General features: G+C 37.5%; 2 protein-coding genes across 2 annotated transcripts in view; one reads left to right on the forward strand and one right to left on the reverse strand.

Moving 5' to 3' along the window:
- The window catches only part of MTA3 (metastasis associated 1 family member 3), a 228,968-nt gene that overhangs the window by 199,845 nt on the left and 3,908 nt on the right, over positions 1–25,215 (forward strand). The window lies entirely within an intron of this gene.
- Positions 1–25,215, reverse strand: part of HAAO (3-hydroxyanthranilate 3,4-dioxygenase) — a 33,739-nt gene that overhangs the window by 4,003 nt on the left and 4,521 nt on the right. Inside the window, exons 3-7 of the mRNA XM_071427210.1 lie at positions 16,931–17,014; positions 15,220–15,326; positions 12,297–12,386; positions 11,546–11,589; positions 209–354 (exon numbers count right to left, since the gene is read on the reverse strand). Coding sequence (XP_071283311.1) covers positions 209–354; positions 11,546–11,589; positions 12,297–12,386; positions 15,220–15,326; positions 16,931–17,014 — 471 coding nt within the window. The remainder of the gene's footprint in view (positions 1–208; positions 355–11,545; positions 11,590–12,296; positions 12,387–15,219; positions 15,327–16,930; positions 17,015–25,215) is intronic.

Here is a 25,215-nt window from a genome sequence, read left to right on the forward strand (position 1 = left end):
TAATGAAAAGAAAAAAGAAAGCCCCTGCCCTAAGCTAGTCAAATCAATGGACCAAAGACAGGGGTGCATAACTTTGCTGGGGTGCCTAACTTTGTCTGCTGACTGTATATTGATCCCAAGCCTGGATTCATTCATTCTGAACAGTAGGCACCAATAATCTGTACCTTTAAAAATATCTCTTTTTTATAGAGAAATTATACCCCCTTACCTCTGTTTCAAAGTTATCTCCAAACATACTCAAGGATTTTTTCTGTTTTATTTCCCCACGATGATCATTTAACCAGCTTGAGAAGGAAAATGGCTCCATAACAGAAGTGGAATTCAGTGGGAAAGGTGTTTCTTTCAGGAGTTCATCTGTAAGCAAGGCAGAGGGCTATCAATGACAGCCCTTGCTTCCCTTGCTCTTTGCAAAGGTTTTAATTGAGGGATCAATTTACAGACACTATCCTGCCAAAAATTGTAATGGTAAGCAGTGTTATGGTCATTATCAGGACTTTTTGAGATTGCCAGATGCGTATGTTGTGAGTCTTGATGGAGTGACTTCAAAGATGTTGTCAGAACTGTGTATTCAAACAGTATGCAATATCCTACCTAGTTCTTCCTGGCATAGTCCTCATTCTCTTTCAGACCACCTTTTGCACTGGTAAAATATAATGTGTCATCCCTGAGCCTTTGCTCATATCATATCCCTCTAAAAGAGGACTTGGGCCTATAGAATAAACTTATTCTACATGTCTCACATAGTTAGTACTGGCTTTTCATGTTTCTTTTCCTCTTCTTCTCCTCTATCCCCTATGTGTCCCCTCCACAGTGAATCAAACAGATTAGTACAACCTAAAATTTAATACAATGTATTTTTTTGTGGTGTTCTTAGAGCATGTCATGGCTTTGGTTTTGGTTGCTTGATTTAATTTCCAGTAATTCTCCTTCCTAAATAATTTGATTAGAAATAACTGGAGGACTAATTGCAGTATAGCTGGCACAATTCATGATGCATGTTGCTGGTATATGAAATGAGCTTTACTTATTTACCAGCTCACAGGGAAGTGCAGAGACAGAGCAATTGGCCTGGTGATTCTGTGTAGTTTGTTCTGAGATATCATGGGAGAACACCCATTGAGTAATTTCAAGCAGTAATGCCAACCAGATGCTGGAAAAACTCCCTGGATGGTTTGCTCCCAAATGTATTGTGGTAATAAACCTGCAGCCAAATCTTAGTCTCGGTGCTAGTAATAGAACAGCTATTTTTTTAAGTATTAGTGTATTCATTATGCAGTATTCTTTTGGTTCTGTTCTAATGCTGAATTTCACTGCTCTGCAGTGTTTTGAACCTACCATTAGAGTTTTTCATTAAAGACCATTTTGTACAGAGTCTTTGAACAATATGTGGGAGGGTCAGTGTATGCAGGGGATAGCAGTGTACTGAAGATGCTGTTGCTGCTCATGGGATCCCAGTAAGCACTGGGTACAACCATCTCCAGATAATCTGGGTGGGCTACTAATCCTTTCATTGTAGAAACAAAACTTTGCTATTCAAATTTCTTCTCCATTATTTTGGGAGCTTCGACTTGCTAACCCACTGCAGTGCCTTAACTTCACCTATGCTGTGATTTCGTGATATTAAAATAATTATATTTTTAGGAAAAATTTCTCTTGGCAATGCCTCTTTCAGGAAATTCTGAAAGTAATCTTGAAGAAATCTGTAGCAAAAGAAGACATTTTTTGTTTGAAAACTTTTTTCTTCAAGTTGGTTTTTTTTTAGAAAAAAGCTTCCTTACATTATTTAACTCAAAAATTTAAAACAACTTTTACTGAAAAGCAAACTTGTCCAGAGAAACTAAGAAGCAACAAAGGAAAAAAGAAAGTCTTTACATTAGATTTATTTTTTCTGAACTTGTAAGCATTAACATGATCTATTCTTGAATGTTCTATATATTGTCTGATAACACTAAAATGCAGTGTAAAGGTATTTGGTGATTTAGTTTTGGTGCTTCATTTTTCTCACTGTAATATGACTGCTTGGGGTTTTTTCCTTAATTTTCACATGTTCATCAAACATCCTTTGGAGGTAATTAGGAACACATACACACTTTGTCCTTAAATTATGGATATGTGCAAATGAGATTGAAGTGAAAAATTGCTTTTTTGACTAGGGACTGATGTAAAACAAAGTCTAAAATATTATGATATACGTTCACACACAGCAGAGGAGGAAAAGAAAAGAAAATTTATCAGAAATTATATGAGAAGGTACTCGATGCACCTGGTGCTCCAAAAGACATTAAAATATTTTGTTCTATTAATAACTGAAATCTTTATCAGTTGTTTTTGTTTTATATTGTTTTCAGATTAAAACTCACCATTTGAATTCAGAAAAGTTCATTGTAGTTTTGGAATACCAGAAAGTTACCCATTAGTAGAGCTTTCTACTAAAATGCATGTCCTAGTTGTGAGAGGTTTATGGGGTTTTGGTGGTTGGTTGGTTGTTTATTTGCTTTAAAAAAAAAAACAAAAAGCATATGGAAGCTGATAGGATAAGAGACAAATACAGAGATGTTGTGAGTATTCTGCTCAACTTGGGGAATATTTCTTCTCCACAGTTTAAGAATTCCAGCATCAAGCTGACAAGTAAATTCAAATTTTATATGCTGGAGAATGAATAGCAAAAAGCTATTTTTCATTGCTCAAGGATGGGCATTGTGGTGTTTTGTGCAAGGAGAATTATGAATGTTCCCCATGAGTTGCAAGGAACTTGGGGTAAAAAAGAAAGCCAAAGTACCTGTTGATATTTTGACCAAGAAGGAGCACAAATCTAATAAAAAGAAGTCTAAGTTTGTAGTTTAAATTCTGTCTGTTATTCTCCATAAACATAATTTGCTATTTTCCTTTTTCTGCTGATCTCTGACTCCAGTTGCCCTGATCAGCTGGGACAACACTCAGGGGACAACAGCAGAGAGTGGCCTGTGCCTACCCAGGGCCAGTGTAAGTGCAATACATCCTGCACTTACTATGCTGCACTGCCCTTTCTTGCTTGTGATAAACAGCCACCAGCTAGCAGTTTATTTTGCTTTCAACTGAAGGTGGGCTTTTCTTTATTTAGACTTTAAGTTCCTCAGTTCAGAGCTTTTTTTTGACACTTGTCTTATCAGCAGGCCCTAGCCTGTGATGGGGTATTGGCTTAATACTATCTTTGATGTTAATGGCACTTGCTCAGTGACAGCATAATGGCCTTTGAAAGCTGTGCCTGCATGGAATTAAGCTTTTAGTGTGACCTGGTATGCTGACTTGATTATCTGTTACTGTAGAACAAATGAGAGAAGGCTGTGGTGATGAGGTACGTGACAGATGTGTGACATTATCAATAGACTGCTTGGCTGAGTCCTTATTTAACCCTGATGCTGATCCCTTGCATGATGCCAAAAGCTGTAGGTGTCCTAATGCTTGTGAACTTGAGCTAACAAGCTACCATGAAGAGGATCCAACCTCTTGCAGTTCCACACATATTGGAGTTGAAGCCTGGTGCTACTAAAGGAACTGAGTATTTCTAATCAGGCTAATGGTTTATTTTTAGATATTGTTGCATATATTTCTGTTTAGCCTGTACATTTGCTTTCAACTCAGTATCTGAGGAAGTGCAAGCCTGTGTTCCTGGAGTTCTGTTCTAGCAATACTGTGAGACAAGGAGACAACATGTTTAATGATGGGAAAAGTAAAAATATGCCAGCAAAATGCAAGAAAATGGCACTTCTAAGCTAGACAGCTAATAGTCCAGTGTAGGTTTTTCCAAGTAATATAACACTACGTGGAACATCAAATCTAATATTTTCTTACATTTTCAGACATCCATTTAAAGGTTCAATACTAAAGTCCATTTCTGCAGATCATTACTATTAAAAATTTATATCACAGTTCTTTATGGGATTATAGCTTTTTTCAGATTTTAATTACAATGTGATGATATCATGTAAAGCTGAAAAAATGTCATGTTTACGGAATGAGTTTGTAAATATTTAAAAAAGGAAATTACAGGTTTTAGAGGAAGTTGACTTCAGTTACACAATATTGAACTGTACTGAGACTGAGAATATTAAACTGGGCAAAGAAGGAGAGAACAGCTTGGGAGAAAAGAGCAAGTTGAATGTACAAGTAGTTACAGCCTCAGCAGAGATTGTCTAAAGAAGAGTTTGAGCTTGCTGGGAGTACTGAGTTTCTGATGCAGTAAAGAGAACAGGTAAAGAAGGCTGACACTGACCTACCAGGTGTATGTGGCTGATTTGCTTAACTCACATGTAACATGGAAGGCCCCCCTTTCTCTCCCTGGTGATGCTCCTAAGCTTTCCTGTCAAGAAATCAAACAGTCTCATTCTCTTGAGCCCAACTATCCCCAAGCTCTTCCCATAGCTCTCATTTCTTCAAGATTTGTTCAAAGGAAAAGAGAAGTAAAGCACTTGAAATATGTCAAAATAAGGTCAACAGATTGCATACTGGCTTTATGAAAAACTGTATCTTAACTGTATGTGTCACCCTTCACTTGTAGACAGAGCATTCTAGATGGAACAAGGCTCAAATCTCTAAATCCCCATATATTCTTACTAATTATCCCACCATCCTGAGGTGCTGTGCTGCCTCAGTCTGTCCCTACATGCTGTGCCCAATCTCCATGCAAGGATATGACACATTCCATTACAAATGGTGTCTCCCCCTATAGCATCACAAGACATCATTCAAAGTGGAGTGATTAAATCCTCTTTGTTTTTTCATCCTTTAACTGAGTGTCAAATGGTCCAGAGTACTCGTGAATTATTTTAAAATTATGTATTAATTTATTTCTGCACACTTTCGAATCATCATTTCCATGTCTTCAATACTATATCATAATGAATAATTCCAGTGATAGAGTTTTGCAGCATTTCACATTTAATTGCCAATGCCAGTAATAATACATTCCCTCGGATATTTTTCCCATATGTGCCTACCTAATTTCTATGAAAAAGTCTGTTTTATTCTCCAAGTAACAGAAATGTCAATGAGACAAGTAGAATTTTAATACCTCTGCTAATAAAACCAGTGAAATGAGGGACATCTGGGTTTTAGCCCAGTCCATATAAAAATCCAGAGTGAAAGCAGTGAGTGTGACTGATTACTCTGAGGGTTGTTGGTTCATTTCCCTGTTGTGGAATATAGATGCAGAAGCATTTAGTTGAAAATACAGCACTCACTTGGTGCAGCCATACATTTCCCTGTGTAACTGTATTCTTTTTCTGTAGCATGTCCTGAGAATTGTCATGACTGCTAATTTATGACTAGTCCATGTAATTATTTCTAGGCAGATTTTTCTTTGTGTCATTAAATCTATGCTGGAAACTGAACAACCTTTTTTTTTTTCCCTAATTGAAACTAAGAAGTTTGAGAAAGCTTTGAAAAATATTTTTGAAATAAAGAAATATAGCTTTATCAAAAGGAGATGTCATCAGCCAGAAGGAAAGGAATAAATTAAACCAAAAAAAAAGTCACTATTTAGGCCACAATTTTTTAAAGGTTTTTCACGATCTAGCTAGGTTATTGTAATTAAGAATGATAAATTGTATTGAGAAATGCTGTCCACTTATCCAATCCTAACATAAAGAATCTCAATTCTGTTTCTGAATCTGCCTTTTATAACTCGGGGCATTTCATTAATCCTCTTTGTATGTAACTTCAGTTTGCATAGAATGGGAATAGGATACTTCATTTTAACAAGAGTTGAGACCTCACTCTCTTGGTGAGACAAGGATTTTTACAGCATGTGTGAGCTATTACCACTAAATAGCCTTAGAAACGCTAGTGAAAATGTCAGACAAACTCCATTAGTGAGTCTTCTGTTTCAGATGTTGCTGTCTGGGGAGCATTTAAGAATGTAAGGAAGAAAGAAGCTACTTTATTAGAGAGGATATACCTGCTGTGAAACTGCTGAGCTTTATAGCTCTTAAATATTTCTTATTTGTTTCACAAAAGTCTGAACAGAAAGGAAAACAATTCTTTTGGTGCATTTCTTCCTATTGCCCTGATAGGTTTATTGTGCACATTATGCACTGTAGGTATGTATAGATCAGTAGTGGCTTGGGTCACGTGGTGAAGCATCAGGAGAGCTCCCAGAGCCTGCAGTTTATGTTCTGCCCCTCTATGAGGAGGCTCACTTGAGAATACTGTGGGAGAAGCAGATTTATTCCTGAAGGCTTTCTTGAGGGGTTTTCTTTTGTGTTGTCATTAGCTGTTCTGGGCTCTGAGAGCCTAATGAACCTTTTGATTCCAGAGAAAGTGCAGCCTGCAGTCCTGAGTCTTGGATGATACACTGTAGTTTGGAACTAAAAAACTCAGTAGAAGTTTTCATATGGAAAATTATAGCAGCCCTCCTCCAGATGTTGTGATCCTATTTTATTTCTGCATTAAATATTGCTGACTTAGGTTGGTCTGTCTGAGTAGCTCATTTTCATTATGAGCTCTGTACTCATTAGGGACTGGTGTCCTCATTTAAATATGAGAGGAGAGGAAATAGATGAAATGTGAGAGGTAACATGCTTATAAGAATTGAAGGGGTTTATTATATGGCTCTATCCCCTTCTTCCACCTACATATCCTTTGCAGTTTAGGTGCATCTTCAAGAGAGATATAAACATGACTTGGAAGTTACTTAAAGGATTGCATATGACAGGCTAAAGATGAATAGTGTGTTTATATGGTCATCTTTGCCAGAAGAGAGCAATGAGGATGACAGAGAAAAGGAGAAGATTCATGTTGATAAAAGTTACAGAGATGGTGTTGTGGGGAACTGAACAATTTTGATGGGTCTAGACAGTTTAAAACAATTTAGTCTGTGTATTGGTTAGTCCTTAATAGGATATTCCTTAATATATAAATGCTCATATACTGTTTTTTTTTTTTTTAAATACAAATACAGAGCAGAAAGAAGTACCATGTTATAGAAGAGAAGGACTGATCCATTTAGGTGTGTTGGAAGTCCTTCAAGATGAGAGTAAAGAGAATCAAATAGGCAATTTTGTAAACAGATACATAGCAAATAAATTTTATGTTCAAAATTAGCATTCTTATTTGGGAAAAAAAACCACAGAGACAGTATCTTTAGAATTATTTCAATGTACTTAAAACAGAAAGGCACAAATATTTATACAGTTCTTTGAAGTTCAAAAGCATGGCCCTGTATTTGCTCTAGTGCAAATACAGACAGAATTTCTTCCTGCATGTTTTTAGATTTCTGAAGTAGTTTTAATTGAATTAACATTGCCCACTAGCCAGTTAACTGAAAAGAAGAAGAAAAAGAGAAGAAAAAAGATCTGCTTGTTTTTATATATCAGTGAAACAAGACTGAGCAGCAAATATTGTCTGTGGAGGTTCATTGGATTAGCTACAGAGGATGGCCACACAGAAGCTGATTTTTATAGCGCTGAACTTACCCTTATACCTTCTTCAGCTGACACCACAGAACATTTACAGAGCATGCCCTAGGCTCTATGGTAACCCCTGCTCCACTGACTGAAGAAAATACCTATTTTTCCATGTTCATTCAGTTGCTTAGGTTTTGTTTGCTCTGAATCACAAACATAAAACTGCACTGTATTCTAACTACACCAAGTAGATTCATAATCTAGACTGAAAATCACCCTAGATCAAATCAATGAAACTTTTTCTCGTGAAGTCACTACAGGATTGGTTTTTACATTGCATATCTGAATGTTCACTCACAATAAAGCTTGTTTGGGAAGTAAAACTTCATTGGTAATTAGAAGTAGAGTAGTTTGGATAAACAAATTCCTGACAGTCTACCTATACCATTAATGTTCATGGGGTTCATTTTCAAAGACACCTAACAGTAGAAAAAAATTTTATTACAGTTTTTTCCCCATCAGATTACTTCTAAAAGAAGTCTGGATTATTTCAGGCATGGCAGGCAAAGCTTTGGAGCTTCTGGTTATTACTGCTGCAAAGAATATTTAGCCATCACTCTTTATTAGAACTGAGTTTTCTCTCTCTGAACCATCTCTTGTCCTCTTGACTAGAAAAGTGAGATGAAATTGTTACATTGGGATAATCTTGCTTTCAGGCTGATTCAACTGAATGTAGCAAGACTTGTTTTGATAAACTATGATTCCTCATGTCAAAAAATATGACAAGTAACCCAAACCAGCCCATCTTGAGAGTTCCCTGTACAGCCTATGTCCTAGAAATATTCACCCTTTTTGATAAAAAAAGGAGAGAGTATTCTCAGACTTCATTTCTGCACATGGAAACAAAAGAGTCTAGTAATAAAATACAAAACTGTTCCAGTGAGGATGCCTCAAGTAGGGATTGCATGCAATATATATTTCTGATTATATTTTTCCTGATGGCATTTGAGTCCCTCTTCTTCTGTGTCTTCATATACTCTGATTGCCCTGCTTTCTGAGGGACTTTCCCTGCTTTTGGCTAAGCCAGAAATCATAAATAAATCAAGAAAAGGTCTGGACTTAGGATTGGGTTTTTTTTTTTTGGAGGGGGGGTATTTTTTTTTTTGGTTTTTAAAAGCCATTAGAGCTTGATTGATTCCATTTACAGCTTTCCTCTATGAGTGAGCTGCAATCCAGGATTTCTTTGAAGATATTTTTCCTCAATTTTATTCCATTTCTCTCTAAGAAGATGAGGCACTAGTTCAGGCCTATGTGGAGAGGAACCTGAGAGTTCTTCAGCTGGCACTTTTAAATTGAGGTGATTCTGGATTTTCAGAAGAGAAACTGAAGAAAAAAAAAGCTAAGACTCCATCCTCTGCATAAGCCAGCTCAAATGATGTTGAGATATGTATTGAGTGAAACATCATGGCAACTGGTGGTAGTAAATATCATGCTGGTTGCTGAACTCTACTTCTTAAAAAAAATGAAAAAAAAAAAGAAAGAGAGCTGCTGAGGGAATAAATCCAAAGCATTATTTTTCTATCAGCTGGTTAGCCTTCAGAGTGAAAGTATTACCAGCTTACTTCTATCTCAGTCAAACTGATTGGTTTTTTTTTGGTTTTTTTTTTTTTTTTTTAACACAGTCAGTCTCACTGAGAGTTACAGGTGCTACAAACAAAAACTTTTGTAACTAAAAATGTGGGGTGTTTTCCTCTTGCATAAGATATCACTGAGATGTTGGGTTAGTTATTGTCCACAAAACCTGAAAATTGGAAAAAGGGAGCTGTTCTCCAGGGAGAAAACCTGCCAGGTAAATTACAAGGAAAGAGCTTTTGTAGTAAATTTATCAATAACAGTTTCTTAGAATTACTTGTTTTAAAAAAAGGTGTCAGGATATATTGTAGCTTCTGATTGATTGTCAGGTTTGTTCTTTAGCCCTAATCTTCTGCAAAAATATCAAAAATATAAACCTTTAATGTTATTTGTTTCTGATATTATTAATTTGTTACTGACATTTAAACTCTTAGCCTGGTGAGGGATGCTTATTGCAAATCACTGTATTGAACAAGGATATTATGCATGATATGGTATTTTTTTTATTACAGCAGCATCTAGAGGCTTCATTTGAAATTATATTTCCTCTGCTAAACACTGTATGAGCACACAGTGAGGCAGTACCTGCACTACCTAGCTCTCACACATCCCATGCAAAGAAAACTCCAAACAGACCAAACCACCAACGCCCAAACACTCGTGACATGCTCAGACTAAAACAGATTTTGACAGTGTGTAGAAATAAAATTAAGATCTTGGAGAAAGCCCCATTTTATTTATAAGAAACATGGAGCCTTTCCCTGAGAATCACATTCCCCAGTCAGTCAAAGAACCAATGCCTAAAGCTGGTTCAGCAAAGTTTTCAGGCAGGGTTCCTGACTGCTTTACCACCTTCTGACTGCAAGGGCTTTAAGGTTGCCATCCCATACAGAAGACTCTTCTCTTAACCTCATGTTGGCAACAGTGTTTTAGTTAACTATTTTTAAGAACATTGATATTAAAACAAAAAACAGCTTAACCCAATTTTAGGATTTTAGTAAGAGCTGTTCTGTTGTTGATTGAGATGGCAGACTGACTTTTTAATGGTGACTATCAATGGAACTGATGTGGAAATAACATTTCACTAAAAGTTTTGTCTCTCTTAGAGTAATTCATAACAATCATCTTAAGATGTTTAGGAATTGATGTGGAGATTAAGGACAGCTGGTTCCAAAAACCTTTCAGAGAGGGGAAACTAAAATTTCTCTTGTGACAAGAGCTATGGAATTCAAGTTTTAAGTGTGACTGGAAGATGACATTGAAGTTGGCCATGAGGTCAAGAGTAGCATAGCTGGGTGCAGTGCACCTGAGCCATACATACATTTCTTGGTTGGTGCAGGATGTCCCTCAGTTGCTGGCAAAGATGAGGCAGCAGAGAGATTTGAAAGAACAAACCTAGCTGAGCAGTGGGAATCACTGAGCTGGTTAGCATTTGGCTAACTGGTGTAGGAACTCTCCAGGAAGGAATCTCAGGCTCTCCTGGAGATTACACAGGCAGCTTCTGCTGTTCTTAAGATGATTTTCCATGTGTCAGTTAAGAACCTGGTAATGTCATGGAGACTTTCCAGGCAGTTCTTGCAGCACAACTGACCAGGCTGCACCTAACTAAAGCACTTCCAAAGAGTCTGGAATAGACTGCAGGAATAGAGCCTGTTCCTGCAGGTGCACAAATGGTTGTATAGCGTGGTCTTTTGTACATAATTAAGACATAAGGTGGTATTTTGGGCATAGTTTATGTTAATCAATAGCAATGGATCATGCACATGGCTGGGTGCTCATTTAAAGCTGTGGGCCAGCAGGATTGTAAGATTTCAGCAAAACAAATTTCCCACTGAAGGTGGTCTTGTAATATCTTTGCAATTGAGGCTTTTGTTGCCATGCAGAAAGGCACCATCATGTTTGAGAGATCTGACTCCTAAAGCCAAAACTAACAACTTTGCTTTCTAGAAGTCACTTTTTCTGTCCTATGTCTCTTTCCAACAGATTTAAGGGGAGTTACAACTGGAGTATCTGTTCCAGAATGGAATTTGCAATCACTATCCACAACAGAGACAAAATAAAAAATGTGGCAAGACAGCATGGAAATAAAATGTTAAACAGACCAGATCCTAGGAGAACTAAAATCATCTGGTTTTCTCTAGGTTTCCCAGGAGTAGATCCCAGTTGTAGGTAAAGGGTACAAATAGGTATAAAGTATATTAATTCTACTTGCAAAAATCAGTTTATGGGCTGTCAGAAGTGAAATTTTGTTAGTATAAGACTTGAAAGGCAGTTAAGGATAGAGATACTAGCATTTCCAATTAGTATAGTTACCTGATAAGTGGTTATGATGGCATCACATGACCAAGCAAGATGCTGTTGGTAATTATTTATATGGAATTTCCTTCTGGTCAGGGTAATGAAAGGAATTACTTCCCAAAAATAAATTTAATTTATACAACCAGAAAGAAAAATAGATACTTATTTTATGTGGTGAGAATCATTGTTCTTCAATCAGCAACTGATCTAATTCTGAAATTAATTTGTATTACCTGGGTTTGGTTTTCCAGTTTTATATTGCCTTGAATTGAAAAACCTGGAATAATGAACATTTAAACAGAAGTAAAAAAGTTGTTCTGTAGGTTAACAAAGACTAGACAGTAATACCAGCCAGTAAATTTTGTGCTGATAATGGATATACCAAATCCTCAGCTACTATCACATCTATGCAAGATTATATCTCTTTTACTGACAGAGGATTTGTCTGAAACTCCTGTAAGATTAATGTCACTAAACACTTCCCTTGTTCACCTTTAGTAACCATTTAACAAACTGATTAGTTAGTGACATTCACATGTTTCTTAGAAAGTAACTCTCTACCAAACTTGCCACAGTCCTGATCATGCATAAATAATACCAATTAAAAGTATTTAGATTAAAGCATGAGTGAAAGAAGCCTTAAAGCAGTTCAGTGATTCACCTTGATAACCTAGCGTTAGTCAGTGTTAATTTTTCACTCAGTTCTTTTTGCACTTAGAAGCAGTTTGGTACTATGTTTACTGGTTCAAAAAAGTGTGCTCCAGATGGATGTGTGAAATACCTGATTTCTCCTTTTTTTTAATCTGATTTGATGAATTTGGGGCAAACAAGACATGATTAAAAATTTAGAGAGCAGCAATTAACTATTAACAAGTCTATGTAAAATGCAGCATAAATAGCAAATTAATGACATAAGCCACAGACTGACAAAGATCTACAATATAATTTCAATTATTAAAAAAAATCACAAAGGAAAAAGCTTACTCTTGAATTATTGGTATAAGTTGAGTGCCGAGATCTTCACAGTGAAACCATTTTTCAAAGAGGACATCAGTTGATTCTCCAACATAGTATCTGATAAAGTAAACACATTAGTAAATCCTTTTATTAAATAACTGATCAGGCAGTTTCAGTCTTTTGAAGAAAATAGCTACTCGAGGTTGTGCAAGAGCATCTTATTGTCAAGCCTGGTGTGCTTCGTTCTGAGGAATGGTTATTTGGGAAAGCTTTCTGTTTCCCTGGTTAGGTGACTTGGTGGTGGGGTGCTCAAACTCCTGTGGAGTGCCTTGTAGTTCTGTGGATCAATCACAACTCACCAAATTCCTTCAGCAACCTTTCTGATTTCATCCTGGAAATGATTGCAGCCATAATCTCTTGGGACCAATAATTTTCACCTTGGATGTAGTTACTGCAAAAAAACCTGAACTAAATACCATTTCCAGTAACTGCTTTCATGCAGCTATGACATAAATACCTATATTTGATAGAGTCAGCTTACGTAATGCCCATGCATGGGGTGATGAGAAAACAAGGTGGTTTATGGAGTTGTTAGTGAAAAATAGATGGTTTTCAGCCACACAGATTTGGGAAGTGTTTGAGTCGCCCCTCTGAAGAGGAATTTAGTACTTCACTTGCGTAAATTTCTTGTCTTAACAAATAAATAAATTTTGGTAAGGTCAACAAGTCAAGGTTGCTGTATGGAATCAATGTAAGGACTGGCAAATACAAAATTTACACTCAGATTTTTAAGACTGCAAAGACTGGCAAGGAATGATGCTCCATTCCTGTCATTCATATTGTCAATGTTTTTAAAAAGATCCCATGTGTCTTTTAGGTTGAAGTTATTGCAATGTGTGTCTGAAGAGGAAAACAAAACTTATGTAATTATCCTGTGCATATCTGTATGTTCATATCTGTCCTAGGTATTAATACTGTCCAGAAATTTTCTAAGAGCTCCCTGGCTCCTCATGTTTGCAAAAAGAGGATTCACTGAAGAGAATAACAGTATCTAGACCATCTAGAATTTAGAAAAAAGCTGTGCTGCCAGCACAAATTCTGAACACAGACAATCTACAGAGAAGGGAGATGCTAAATGTATCTTGTTTGGTACAAATAAAGTATCTGGCAATATGAGTAACATCAAACTTATTTGGTTTTGTACTTATTTGCCATGGAATTAAGATGAGCAAGATCATTTTTCTCACAGCACAAGACACATAATCGTTACTTAGGCTGGAACACTGGGGCAGGCTACTTATTCTTCACTTGTGCAGTAATCAGCGTGCTGGGGGCTCTGATTTATGACTATGGTTTGTAGACATGATAAATAATGGAACAGTAACACAGCTCTATTAGACTTTGAGTCAGCATACTTCAAAGTGCATTATGATGTCTTCTTTGCTGCAGGTGGCTGGTATTGAACAAAGTAGGAGAACATTAGGAGTTCTGGTTGTAAATTCCCCATCTCTCCCAGGAGCACACAGAGGGAATGTAGAGTTCAAAAGCATGACAAGATTGCTCACTTCCAAAACTTCAAGTGTCTTTATTCACCACATCAGTGTGAACACAAGGGCACTAAAAACCTCTGGTTTATTTTCAGGCATCTGATTAGATACTTTGAATTGAGGATGTGTTAATTTCCACCTGCAAGCCATAAAGTAGCTTTTAGTTCAGCTTCTCCACACGAGCATGCCTATATTGGAGTGCAAATCTTTAGATCAGCCTGGGTCCCTAAAAAGGCATTCAGCATTTCTCTCTCATACCATTCACAGACTTCACATGGTAGGTTGTTTTACTTTAAGTAAAATTTACTTTACTATTTAAGTTCTTTTTTTTACTATTTAGTTCTTTTTATTTTAATAATAAACTTTTTTATCTAAACCACTGGTAATTTTTTTTCTAGCTCAAAGTATCCTTTAAATAATGTAAGTCCAGACAATCTACAGGTCTGCAATGAAAGGAAAAGAGACAAGTACATAGGTAAACAATACTTTAAATGAACTGGACTTGTTTTTAGCTTGGAATTTAATTGTGGGCTTTTTTTCTTGAATGGTCCCTTTCTTAGTTTCTTTCTGTAGGCTTTTTTCTTTGAATGAAAAAGTATATCTTTCTAGCTCTGCATACTTGCAATCTTCCTGCTGTGACTACTTATGCAACAATCAAAATTGTAGGTGAAAGGATGGGAACAGCACTTTACAGATATCACTGCAGTTTTAAATCTGTAAGGATTATATGGACAGTTACAAATTCTCCTTGGTTCATACCAAGACAGCTTTTCTAGATTTTTCTAATGTTATACTGTTGTGACTTTCCCTCTTAGACTTGTGAACTCTGTATGGACACAAGACAAAACAGTCCTGCTCCCTCTAGAATACAAAGCAAACCACTCACTTACATGAAGATGTTTTTCTCAAAAGGCAATAAAACCTAGGCAGAGGTTTGTACAATGTAGAGGGACTAGTGGTGAGAACATTGACTTTTGTTTTTAGCTTCCCACACACTTGATAAGAAAGCTGCTCTTCATCTTTTTACTTTCAGTGCTTATGAAGGAATTCATATTCTGCTTGCCAGAACTGATAAAAAATCTTTTTATTTGGGTTGTTAGAGAGCTCTAAGATCTTTTTTTTAAAACTTAAGGCAATAGCAGTATGTAGTACATAAGTAGATTTCTGTAACCACAACATGTATTTCAGAAATTTCAATATGGTCCCTGTTTAACTAAAGTAAATGCTAAATGAGATCTCTGTTTATGCATGTATAGATAAATATATGTGTGGATAGGATTAGTACAAAATTGCCAGGATGAATCAGATAAATTATCAGGAAATTGTAACACATCATTGTATTGATGTGAGAAATTAGTTTATACTAGGAATTCTAACAGATTAGTCAATAGTTTATACTTCACCTTAGCCCATCCATTTCTGTTTTTAATCTTTCTCTCTCAATCACAAGACCCACAGTGTTTTTGTATCTCTGAGGAGAATGAGGTATCCTGGCAGGTAGCAGGAACATCTGTTAAAAGAAATCAGAAAGCATCAATGTCGGGAAGTCTGTTTTTTGCATTGTCCTTCTTCTGCCCCTCAACCTGCAAAGTCTTCTGCTCCTTTCCCTTCTTCTCTCCTACTTTTTGTTGATGCTGTGTTGCTCCTTTGCAGCTGCACCCCGTGGTACCCACAGCCCTGCAAACACTGTTTCTTGCTTTCTCTGTGAATGGTGACACAGTGACTGCAATCAGCACTGCCTTGATGGCAGGCAAGTTCCCTCCTCCTGGTTTGATCATCATTGCTAGGCACAATTGAAATGAAAATCTAATCAATTGCTCATCTGAAATTTATAAACTTACTGCAATTTCTGAGTAATTGAAATGGAAATAAAAAAAAGCAGATTTTTTCTCTGCTCAATAAAATGTCTAAACTAATCAGCCACATGTATCCTCCCAACACAGTGAGCACCTTTGATTGCATGATGAGGAGTGCTACTCTCTCCAAAAATAAATAACAAATATGAGGGGCTATTTAGTCATGCAAGTGACAAAGTGAATAGGCAACATGTGGATAAGAGAAGTCTATTTCTGAAGCTTCAGAATAAACCCTGTCCTAGCAGCTAGTTGGTAAGCCTGTATTCTTCAGCAGTACAGATGTTTTTGCTAGGGCTGGGCAGTCATTGGAATTTCTCTGTCTACAAAACAGAGCTAATGAGGGTGCCTCAGCAGTACTAGTGTCAGTCTTTCCACCAAGTATTGTGTGCTCCTTTTCATTAGCACTCCTCTTACATGCTGAGATCTCAGCTGGGTGTGCACCTGAAGTGTAATACCAGAACCTCGTAGTTGGAAAACGTGGCTCTGTTTCATCACTGAAAAAGTTGCAATGCTTTCAATGGCATTAAGCTATTGGGTTTAACATGCCTTCCATTTTAAAGGCTGTCTCTACTAGACCTAATAATCCTTTCCAAGATTTGAGTGCAGTCCAAGCTTGTGTCAATAACCATGAGTGGCAGTTGTAGTACATCTAAGTGGTAGTAACAGCCAGTGTCTATTCATGCTCTCGGTAAAAGCACTGCAATCTAAGCTTTAGCAAGTGTACTACTATAAGGAAAAACTGGATACATTTTATTTGTAAACTGCTCTTTCAAAGCTGTCCTACTGTGACGGTTGGAAAGGCGAGCTGTGAGGACTAAAGAAGGCTGAAAATGCATGAATCATTTCAATTCCTCAGTTTAGGCAGTTTGCTTAATGGTGTGTGTAGGTGGGTGAGCAGTGTGTACCTGGCAAGGTGTAAATAAAAGACTGATCCCGCTGAATTCACGGCAGATCCCATGCAATGCAGGGGAATAAGAACTTCTCGCAGTATGTTCTTGACTATCTGAATAGATACCCCAGATGTTCAGAGGGATTTTTATCTGTTATTGAAACAGTCAAATGTTGAACACAGTTTACTGTAGTTTCCTATTATTTACATAAAATTTTCTATACTCCATTCAAGCTTTTGTGTTTTTTTTTTAATAAATGCTGATGCCATCTCTTGCACAGCAGGAATAAATTGGTTTCTAAATAACATATAAAACCTTCATTTAACATACTTATGTACAACTATAACAGAAAAACAATCCTGTTTTACCTCCCCTTCTCGGATGACAACATCTTTGTGTTTTCCATTTTCAATTATCTTCAAACACATATCTCCTTGAACCTGGTAAAAAAGCTGAAGAAATAAGAATATAGCATTAAGGCAGCTAGTCCAAAACATTCTGTACTTTATATTCTCTCTACAAAGAATACATGTATAAATACATTCAATTTGCACTTGCAAGTATTTGCAGATTTTTTCTAACAAAAAATGGCTTCTAAAATCTGTTGATTTTAAAAAAGTTACAGAATATGTATTATACCTATTATCTTACTAAGAATTACCAATCTATCCAAGAGGTCTGTAACTGCATATAGAGCTATCCTCTGGACCTGCTGGAATTCCACTGTCCTGGTTTTACCCTTGGAATTACTTTTTGGAGGGCTCAACATTACAGTTCAAACATCCACTAATTACACAATATAGAAAGCTTAATTTCAGATGTAGCAGGGTCTTTAATCAATCAAAGTATATGTCAGTTCTCCAAATAAGCTCCAAATATGCACACACAGGTTTTTTGGTGTACTTTTTCAATTCTTTAATGGCGCTTTCTCATGTGGGAAGAATTGCCCATTTGGAAGCTGTTCTGCTTTACTTTTGTGGATACCTTCAAATCCAGCAACAGCTGCTGCTCTTCTCACTGTGTATGTGTAAAAGGGTTACATTCGAAGTGTGTACAAGGACAGAACCACTGAACCCAAAATTCTTCAAGGTCTTTGGTGACCTTTCCATGGCTGTTTTCAGACCAAAACCAGCTCTGCTTTGTGGGGGCTCTGAGGTGCTCAGGTCCTCATGTTTCATGGCAGAACTGGGTTATCATCTGTAAGCAGATCTGTATCTTTGACCTGACATAATGGGCACATTCCTCCTTGTTTTTATATAGTGCAGAGCAATAGTATTTCCAGAAGTTACTTCTGCCACGCTTTCCATGTTCTCTTTGCCACATCTAGAAACCAGAATGCAAATGCAGCTGAAGTAGTCTGAAACATGATTCAAAGTTAGAACTATAATTGAAAAAATCCCTTATTTATAGCAAGTCACTACAATTTCATCAAAATGAAAAATAAATAGGGGAAAGAAGAAACCACTGGAGAATGAAAACCCCCTGAACTGAATGCTTTCCAACATTAGAAAAGCTTAATCAATTTTTTAACCAGTATTATTTCTGAAAGAGTTTTGAAATATTCATACATGCCCCCTGGAATTGAAGAAACACCTCTGTGAACATGAGAAAGAATAAGTATGCTGTCAAGGGAACAAAACAATAGGGAGAACTGAAGATACATTGGAAAAAAGCTCATGCTGAGAGCTTTTACATGAGTGAAAAGTTCACCGTGTGCCAAGGACATCACTACAGATAAATTATAACTCTTGTCTAGAAGGCCACAGAGCCAGGCTACTGATCCTCACTGCAGTCCATTCCCCTGTGTTCCTTTGCTCTGGCTTTCCTAGGCATTTCCGAGGGGCAGCACCCAATGCTACAGCAGCCCTCCTTCCACTGGGCAGGGCCCGCTGCTCCCTGCACAACAGAGAGTGACCTCAGTGGGGAAATGGCTCTCCTTCACTGCATAGGAGATTCATCTAAGACTGTATGATCTAGATGGATTGTCCCACCAGCTGTGGGTCCTATGGCACTGACAATGCTGAAACCTAAAGTATCATTTTGGAAATCTTGAGCTTTGGAGTGTTATTTCCCCTGCAGCTACTGGGGCAGCTATTACTGAACACATGCACAGGACATGTAGATGAGGGAAAGGACAAAAGAGGTAGAGTTTATCCTGGTTCTGACATGAATCATGCAGCTGAGAAACCTTATTGGAAATGAAAAACTTGAGAGTGGATATCAGCTATCCAGTTCAGAGGTGAAACATCACAGTCATAAGGAAAGATTATAAACAGTAAGTTATGAATTAAAAGAACTGTTTGGCAGTGGGAGAGGAGGAATGACGTGGGCTACACATTGTCAATGAAAGTGTTTTTCTGACTGAATTTAAATAGTACCTTTCACTGAAAATGATGGTCTGTTCTTCAAAACTTTTTTCTTTTAAATTGCCTGAGTGCTTCAGTCATCCATAAATCATCTGATGTAACTGTGATTAAGACAAGTGGCAGCAATTAGTGAATATACTGCTTTGCTTATAATATAACCTGAACTTTTTATCAAGGAAACTGTCAGTTATTTAATATCTCAGTGAGTTACAGTCCACACCCATTTCAGAGGCCAGATTGGCAACACTGTCTTTTTCTTGGAAACTTCTTTTTTCTAAATACTGACTGACTTTTGCCTTTTGGGAAAATCTAATTTTTTCCTAAGTCTCTCTTGGAAAAAAAAATCAAAAAATTAGAAGATTCAGGTGTATATGTATGCATATACACAAATATATACGCCTATTCTCCCATAGGATAGTAAGCCAATAGAGTTCATTCCACTTGAAAATATTAGCTTTCCCAGCTGTATTGTTCTTACTGGAATGATCTAGTATCCATTCTCCCCAGCAGTACTAAAAATTGAGGAAATATTTCTGCTCTGTTAACATGTTATTAATGACAAGGCCTCTTGTTACCTGAAATGAATATATCTCTTCTTGTAGAAAAGCCTAGATTTGTATATTGCGACTGCATAATAGCTCACAATTGGGCATGAATTTTGTCTCTTTCTGGGTGAAAAATGTGGCTCAAGGAAGAAACAAAGGTTGTTCACCATTCTTTTTATCCTTTGGCGCTTATTTATTTATTATTGTATCTTCTTCCTTTCTTCCTTTCCAGACTTCAGCATTTTGTTTAGTTTTCTGCTATGTGGTATCTTCTCATTATGATTACACTAAAAACATCTCCTTTATTAATGCTCATGTAACCTCTAGAAGTTATGAAGCACCTAGGAGTGCTTTTTTGCCTCAAGCATAACATTATTTCATAACATTACTCAATATGATCATTAAAACTGCAGATATACCTATGAAACTCAAATGAAAACACCTTAAAGACTGAGAAGGCTTTTAAAACTAAATTAATTTCCCTTAAATTTTCTTTGCTGTAGGAAAAATACATCTTCCTTCCTTAGTCTGCTTCACCCTTTTTGATCATGCTTCAAACCTGATAGCAGGGGAAGGTAGAGTGGCCTGTGCTGAATCACTCTCAAGTCTGTACAGGGATATTCCATTCAATTATGAATGCTCATAGAATAAATTATGCTGGCATTTCTGGAGGCAAGAAAGGGAGATGCACAGAGGTAGGAATTCACTGTTGCCATCAGTGGAAGCATTGCTGAAGCTGCTTGTCTTGACAGAAATTTCCACAGGGTAGTAGAACAAGTGGATACTACCTTAAAAGAAGCACTAACATCCTCACTATATTACTGTGGTGAGAATTGCTCCTTCATCCCGGTATGTGTATCCTAGCAGAGTAAAAAATGAAGCATCTAGTAGTGGAACAATGCAGGATTTGTAATTGGTTTGTATTGACTAACTAAAAAAACCCACAAGTCTATTTTATTTCATGTACAGCAGAGTATGTAATTTAATTTGAATCCACCTTTGATATCAAACTCTGTCTAGACTCAGGAACCCAGAGCTCCATGAGGGCTTTGATAGCTGACAGCTTACTTACAGACATCTAAAGAGATCTGATTAGCAGGATACTTTCAGTTCTGGCTACATCTAAAAATGGAATTTGGGATTGCTCAGACACTTTTGGGATTAGGCTCTGGCTTGGTATATCCTGGATTGTATTGCTTGTCATATGGTGAAGCATTAAATTAATTTACAGAGCAAATCAAATTCTGATGTGGGAGTAGAGCCTGGGTGTTCTCCAGACTTCCTTCAGTGGTGACTGATCTATTTGAGTACAGAAAAAAAATTTTCTCCCTTTCTCATCACAAGGGTTTTCGGGCATCAGAAGTCTGCAAGACAAACAGATGAGGAAGGTAGAGAAAACTATGTTGAGGGCTTTTGGTGTGGTTTGGTTTTTGATTTCCCTCTGCTCATTTACGTGTCATCTGTGAGACCTGAATACTAGCCAAAACTCATACCAACAATCTTACACAGCAAGACTATTTCTGAAGACACAATCTCCTTCTGATGGAAAAGGATCATCATTCTTATTACATTTTAATAGGAGCTTTGTTTCTTATTAAAATATTCGAAGAGTCTTTGCCAGAGAAATGTGGGTTTTTTTAAATGTAAAGAAGCAAAAATGTTTCTCTTGCTTTGTTGTGATTCAGGTTCTCAGATTTATTTGGGATATAAGCACCACAAAACAACCTATGGGAATGCTCACCTAGCCCCACTTTCCCCTTGTTTTCAGACATCCACTGTCCTTATAAAATGCCAAGGGCAAATTGATCTGAGAGGGGAGAGTTTCTCAAAAGCATGCTGACTGGAGAGCAGCATACACTAGAAGGGGTTAGGCTGCATTTAGGCGGATAATCTGTCAGAAACTGGAGCCAAATCTTACTTGTGGTGTCTGTGGGAGAGGGAGAGAAAGAAAAATCAAAACTCAGATGAGATGTGGCAGATGTGACCTCAAACGTGTATCATGTTTCAAAGCATGAAGTTGTATCTCAATCTGACCATGAGAATGTGCTAGAGGAAGCTGAAGAGATTCACCGAGATGATCAAAGGAGGGGGAACTCCTTCTCTGAGAGTTCTCTTTAGGACTGCAGTATGAGGGCTTTGGTCTGTGGGGCTGTGCCAATAATTAGGTGGCTCTATCCATAGGAAACAACCTATGATGCTGAGAGCAGAAACTTAGGGTAAAATACAGCACAGTGAGAAGTGGGACTTGAAAATCCAAGTGGGGTTTGTGTCAATGCAAATGTGTTGCAGGTGGTAGATGAAAAGCTGATTTGAATTTCTCTGCATGGAACTGCACTGTTTTACATAGACTCAACATCAGAATGTAAATTGTTAAGAAATCAAAGTCAGCGAAATCAAAGTCAGTTGAGATTCGCTGTGTGTAAGTGGTGGACTGAAGTGGGTAAAGAGATAGCAGCCTAACTACTTTTGCAATCCTAGACTGAGCTGCTAGCATATCTCACTTTTCCCCAAAGCAGCCCACACAATGCAGTAAATAAATTCTGAATTCTTGTACTAGAGCTAGGATTTGTTATGATCATGGGGTTTCTCTGTCATTAACTTTCTCTAAAATATATGGTCCCCTTGAGTTTTCACTTATTTCTTTAGAAGAAGGTCTGTTTGTTTTTGTTTTTTCTACCCCCAGGCTTTACAAGTAAGTAAAAATGCAGTAAATACACCATGAAGCCCATAGGCTTCAGTATTCAGTTAACACTGAAACTCTTCTCGTCACAAATTCTATGGTATGGTGAAAAATCCAAGACAAAGATATGTTGAGGAGTGTTCCCTAGTACCTGCTACCCCATAGCTCTGAGGGGTTGAGCACAAGAGGACATAGCCTCACGCTGTGCCAGGGGAGGCTTGAGTTGGACAGCAGAAAGAATTTCTCAATGGATAGGGTTGTCAGGCATTGAAATGGCTGCCCAGGGAGGTGGTGGAGTCATCATTCCTGGAGGTGTTCAGAAACAACTGGACACGATACTCAGTGCCATGGTCTAGATGACAAGGTGGTTTCAGTCCAAGGTTGGACTCAATGATCTTGGCAGTGTTTTCCTACCTTAGTGATTCTGTGATCATGTCAGGGCTGTCACAGAAACTTTCAGTTTCATCAAGTTGACTACACAATAATTGTAGTCCCTAGTCCATGGAACACAAAATTCTCTTGAAAAAGGAGGCACATCAGAATAATGATTCTTTTGAAACCCTCAGAACTTGTTATGTGGCACAAACACTTCCTAGAAAGTTCTGTCAGTATTAGATATATAGGTCCATCCTCACAGCACTTTTTTGCCATGTTCCAACAGAAGATGCATTTCCCATAGCATTTAATTTTGAATGAGTCTGATTTAGAGGCACAGAATGTCTGAGTAGATATTTGCTGCCTCTACCTCTCTTCTGATGGAGAAGGAAGCAAAAGGGAACTTTAAAAATAAGAATGAATATTTCTTCCTGGTAAATTCCAGCTGAAGACTGTGAATGGTTTAACTCTTCTAAGTTACAGCTTCATATTTTTCTTTAAAAAAACCTGTCCCATGTAACACAGTCTCAGGTATGAGACTTTTTGTGCAGAATGGTGGAAATGAAGTAGTGCACAGAAGTTTAAGAAGGCAGTGAAGAGCTACAGAGAAAACTAAGAAGGAACAAAATATAAGGGTTACTTAGGAAATGCCTGCTTGTTGAGAGGAGGAAAGAAATTGTGCTAGACTAGCTGTCATTTTTGCCTAAATGGGTTCAGGAGACAATTCTAAAAGGCTTTGAAGAGACTTCAAATCAAGCCTCTGGGTTTTTTTCCTCCTAATTAGCCAGTCAGACCTAATCTTCCTGATACACCTGCACGTTAATGGCACCAGCAGAGAGCAGCTCAGGAGCTGGAGGATGCTCCTCAGCCCTTATCTCTGCGTGCCAACCCTTTGCTGCTGTGAACTGCAGGCTTTCAAGCACAAGTTCTGCCATAGGACACTCCATAAACTGTGTGATAACAGGCACGAGATAGTGAGTGGACAGATATAAACAATCCTAAATTTAACTTTCTCTCCAAACCAACCCTTCTTTGCTATGGGAATACTAACAGCAGAACAACATCACCTAAATTTGCCTGAAGGATTTTCACATTCGTGATTTGGCCTGCTGACAGTATGTCTATATAGTCTGCCTTCAAATTATCACCCAGAACTATAAATTACCCTTTTTCTGACAAAATAATGAGCTGAACACGGCTTTGAATGTTTTTTTTTTAAATCTCAAGTCTAATTTAGGAATATGCCCTTTTGCTAGGATACTCTCTACCTCACAATTCTTCTCTAATGAGAAACATGGTTCTAAGTTAGATCATGGGAAGATGTAAATGTGTCTGATAAAAAGCTATGGTAAAATGCAATGAATAACTATAATGTACTTTTATAAAACTGAACAAAATTGGCCCATATGTTAAACTGGTACATAACTGATAATTCTTGATGCTTCCGATCCGTGTATTGCCAAGTTTCCGATGTTACAGGGTTGTTATGTTTCCATTTTTTGGTTTCTGAATAACTGTGGGAAGCTCACTATGTAAATGAGCATGTACTGATACCTAAAAAACCTTGTTTCCACTTGAGTTAACAACAACATCAATATGCAACCGTAAATTAAAAATTATGGCTTTATAGATATGGCTAATGTTTTATATTGTTGAGAAGTCATATAAAGAGTTTATAAAAGGGTAGGTCATGTTATTTACAAATACAGGAACATCTTGCAACATGGAAAAAAAAAAAAAAGTTACACTGAATCAGCCTAACTTTTGTTTTAAGGAATCCCAAGCAGCATGATGGCCTGGTCCCAGGTGCTGCCAGAGCTCTCCCTGCACAGCCCATGAGAAGGGACACAGCGGACTGTGTTGGTAACCTGGCTCGTGATGGATGTGCCTGTGCCCACAGCCACATGGGAGATGGTAGTGACAATCCAGCACAGGTGGGAGTCACTCAGGGAAAGCTGCTCTTCCAGAGCTGTGTGTCTGTAAGGACTACACACACCTGCACAGCACAGTTAGAACAGGAAATCAATGAAGGCTCTTGTGAAATGCTGGGGTGGGTTTGGGGAGAAGTGGTTCAATGATAAAGAAATGAATTTTTCTTTCCCTTCAAAAGGATTTATAGAAACTTTACCCACTTCTGCCTTAAACTGTAGATGCTTAGGCTTGACTTTCCAAAGACATCTAAAATTAGGTTTCCAAATGTCATTGGAATGACATGAAGTTCAATTATTCTGCTGGGAAGCAAGGAAAATTGTCTCTATCCTGATACCCTTACTTCTAGGCCTCTAGTAATCACTTTCCCTAAGGATTCTTTCAGAGCCAGTGGTGGAGAAGTCCCCAGACAGAGCAAGCAATTCCAAGAAAAAGGCAGTAAACAAAGAAGGTGTAAATTGTTACAATTTTGTTAGTTTTCTACTCTTTCTTCCTCCATGCTGCATTTGGCACAATGGCTACTCACAACTCAAAGTTGGAATGACTTTGACCCACCATGGAATGACTTTGAGCACAGGGGAATGATGTGAAAAATATTTGAAGACACTGTTCTTTCCAAACTCAAATGAAAGCTGAAAAGCTGATGATTCTCACAAAGTCCACAAAAAAAGTAATTTCTAGTGAATTACAATATTTTTGATTTTTGAATACCAAAGTTACTTTTGAAATACAGACCAATCTTCTGCAATAAAATATTG

The sequence above is a fragment of the Agelaius tricolor genome, unplaced genomic scaffold, assembly GCF_023055355.1.
Source record: "Agelaius tricolor isolate 1412-34295 unplaced genomic scaffold, bAgeTri1.0.p SCAF_1, whole genome shotgun sequence".
NCBI lineage: Eukaryota > Metazoa > Chordata > Aves > Passeriformes > Icteridae > Agelaius > Agelaius tricolor.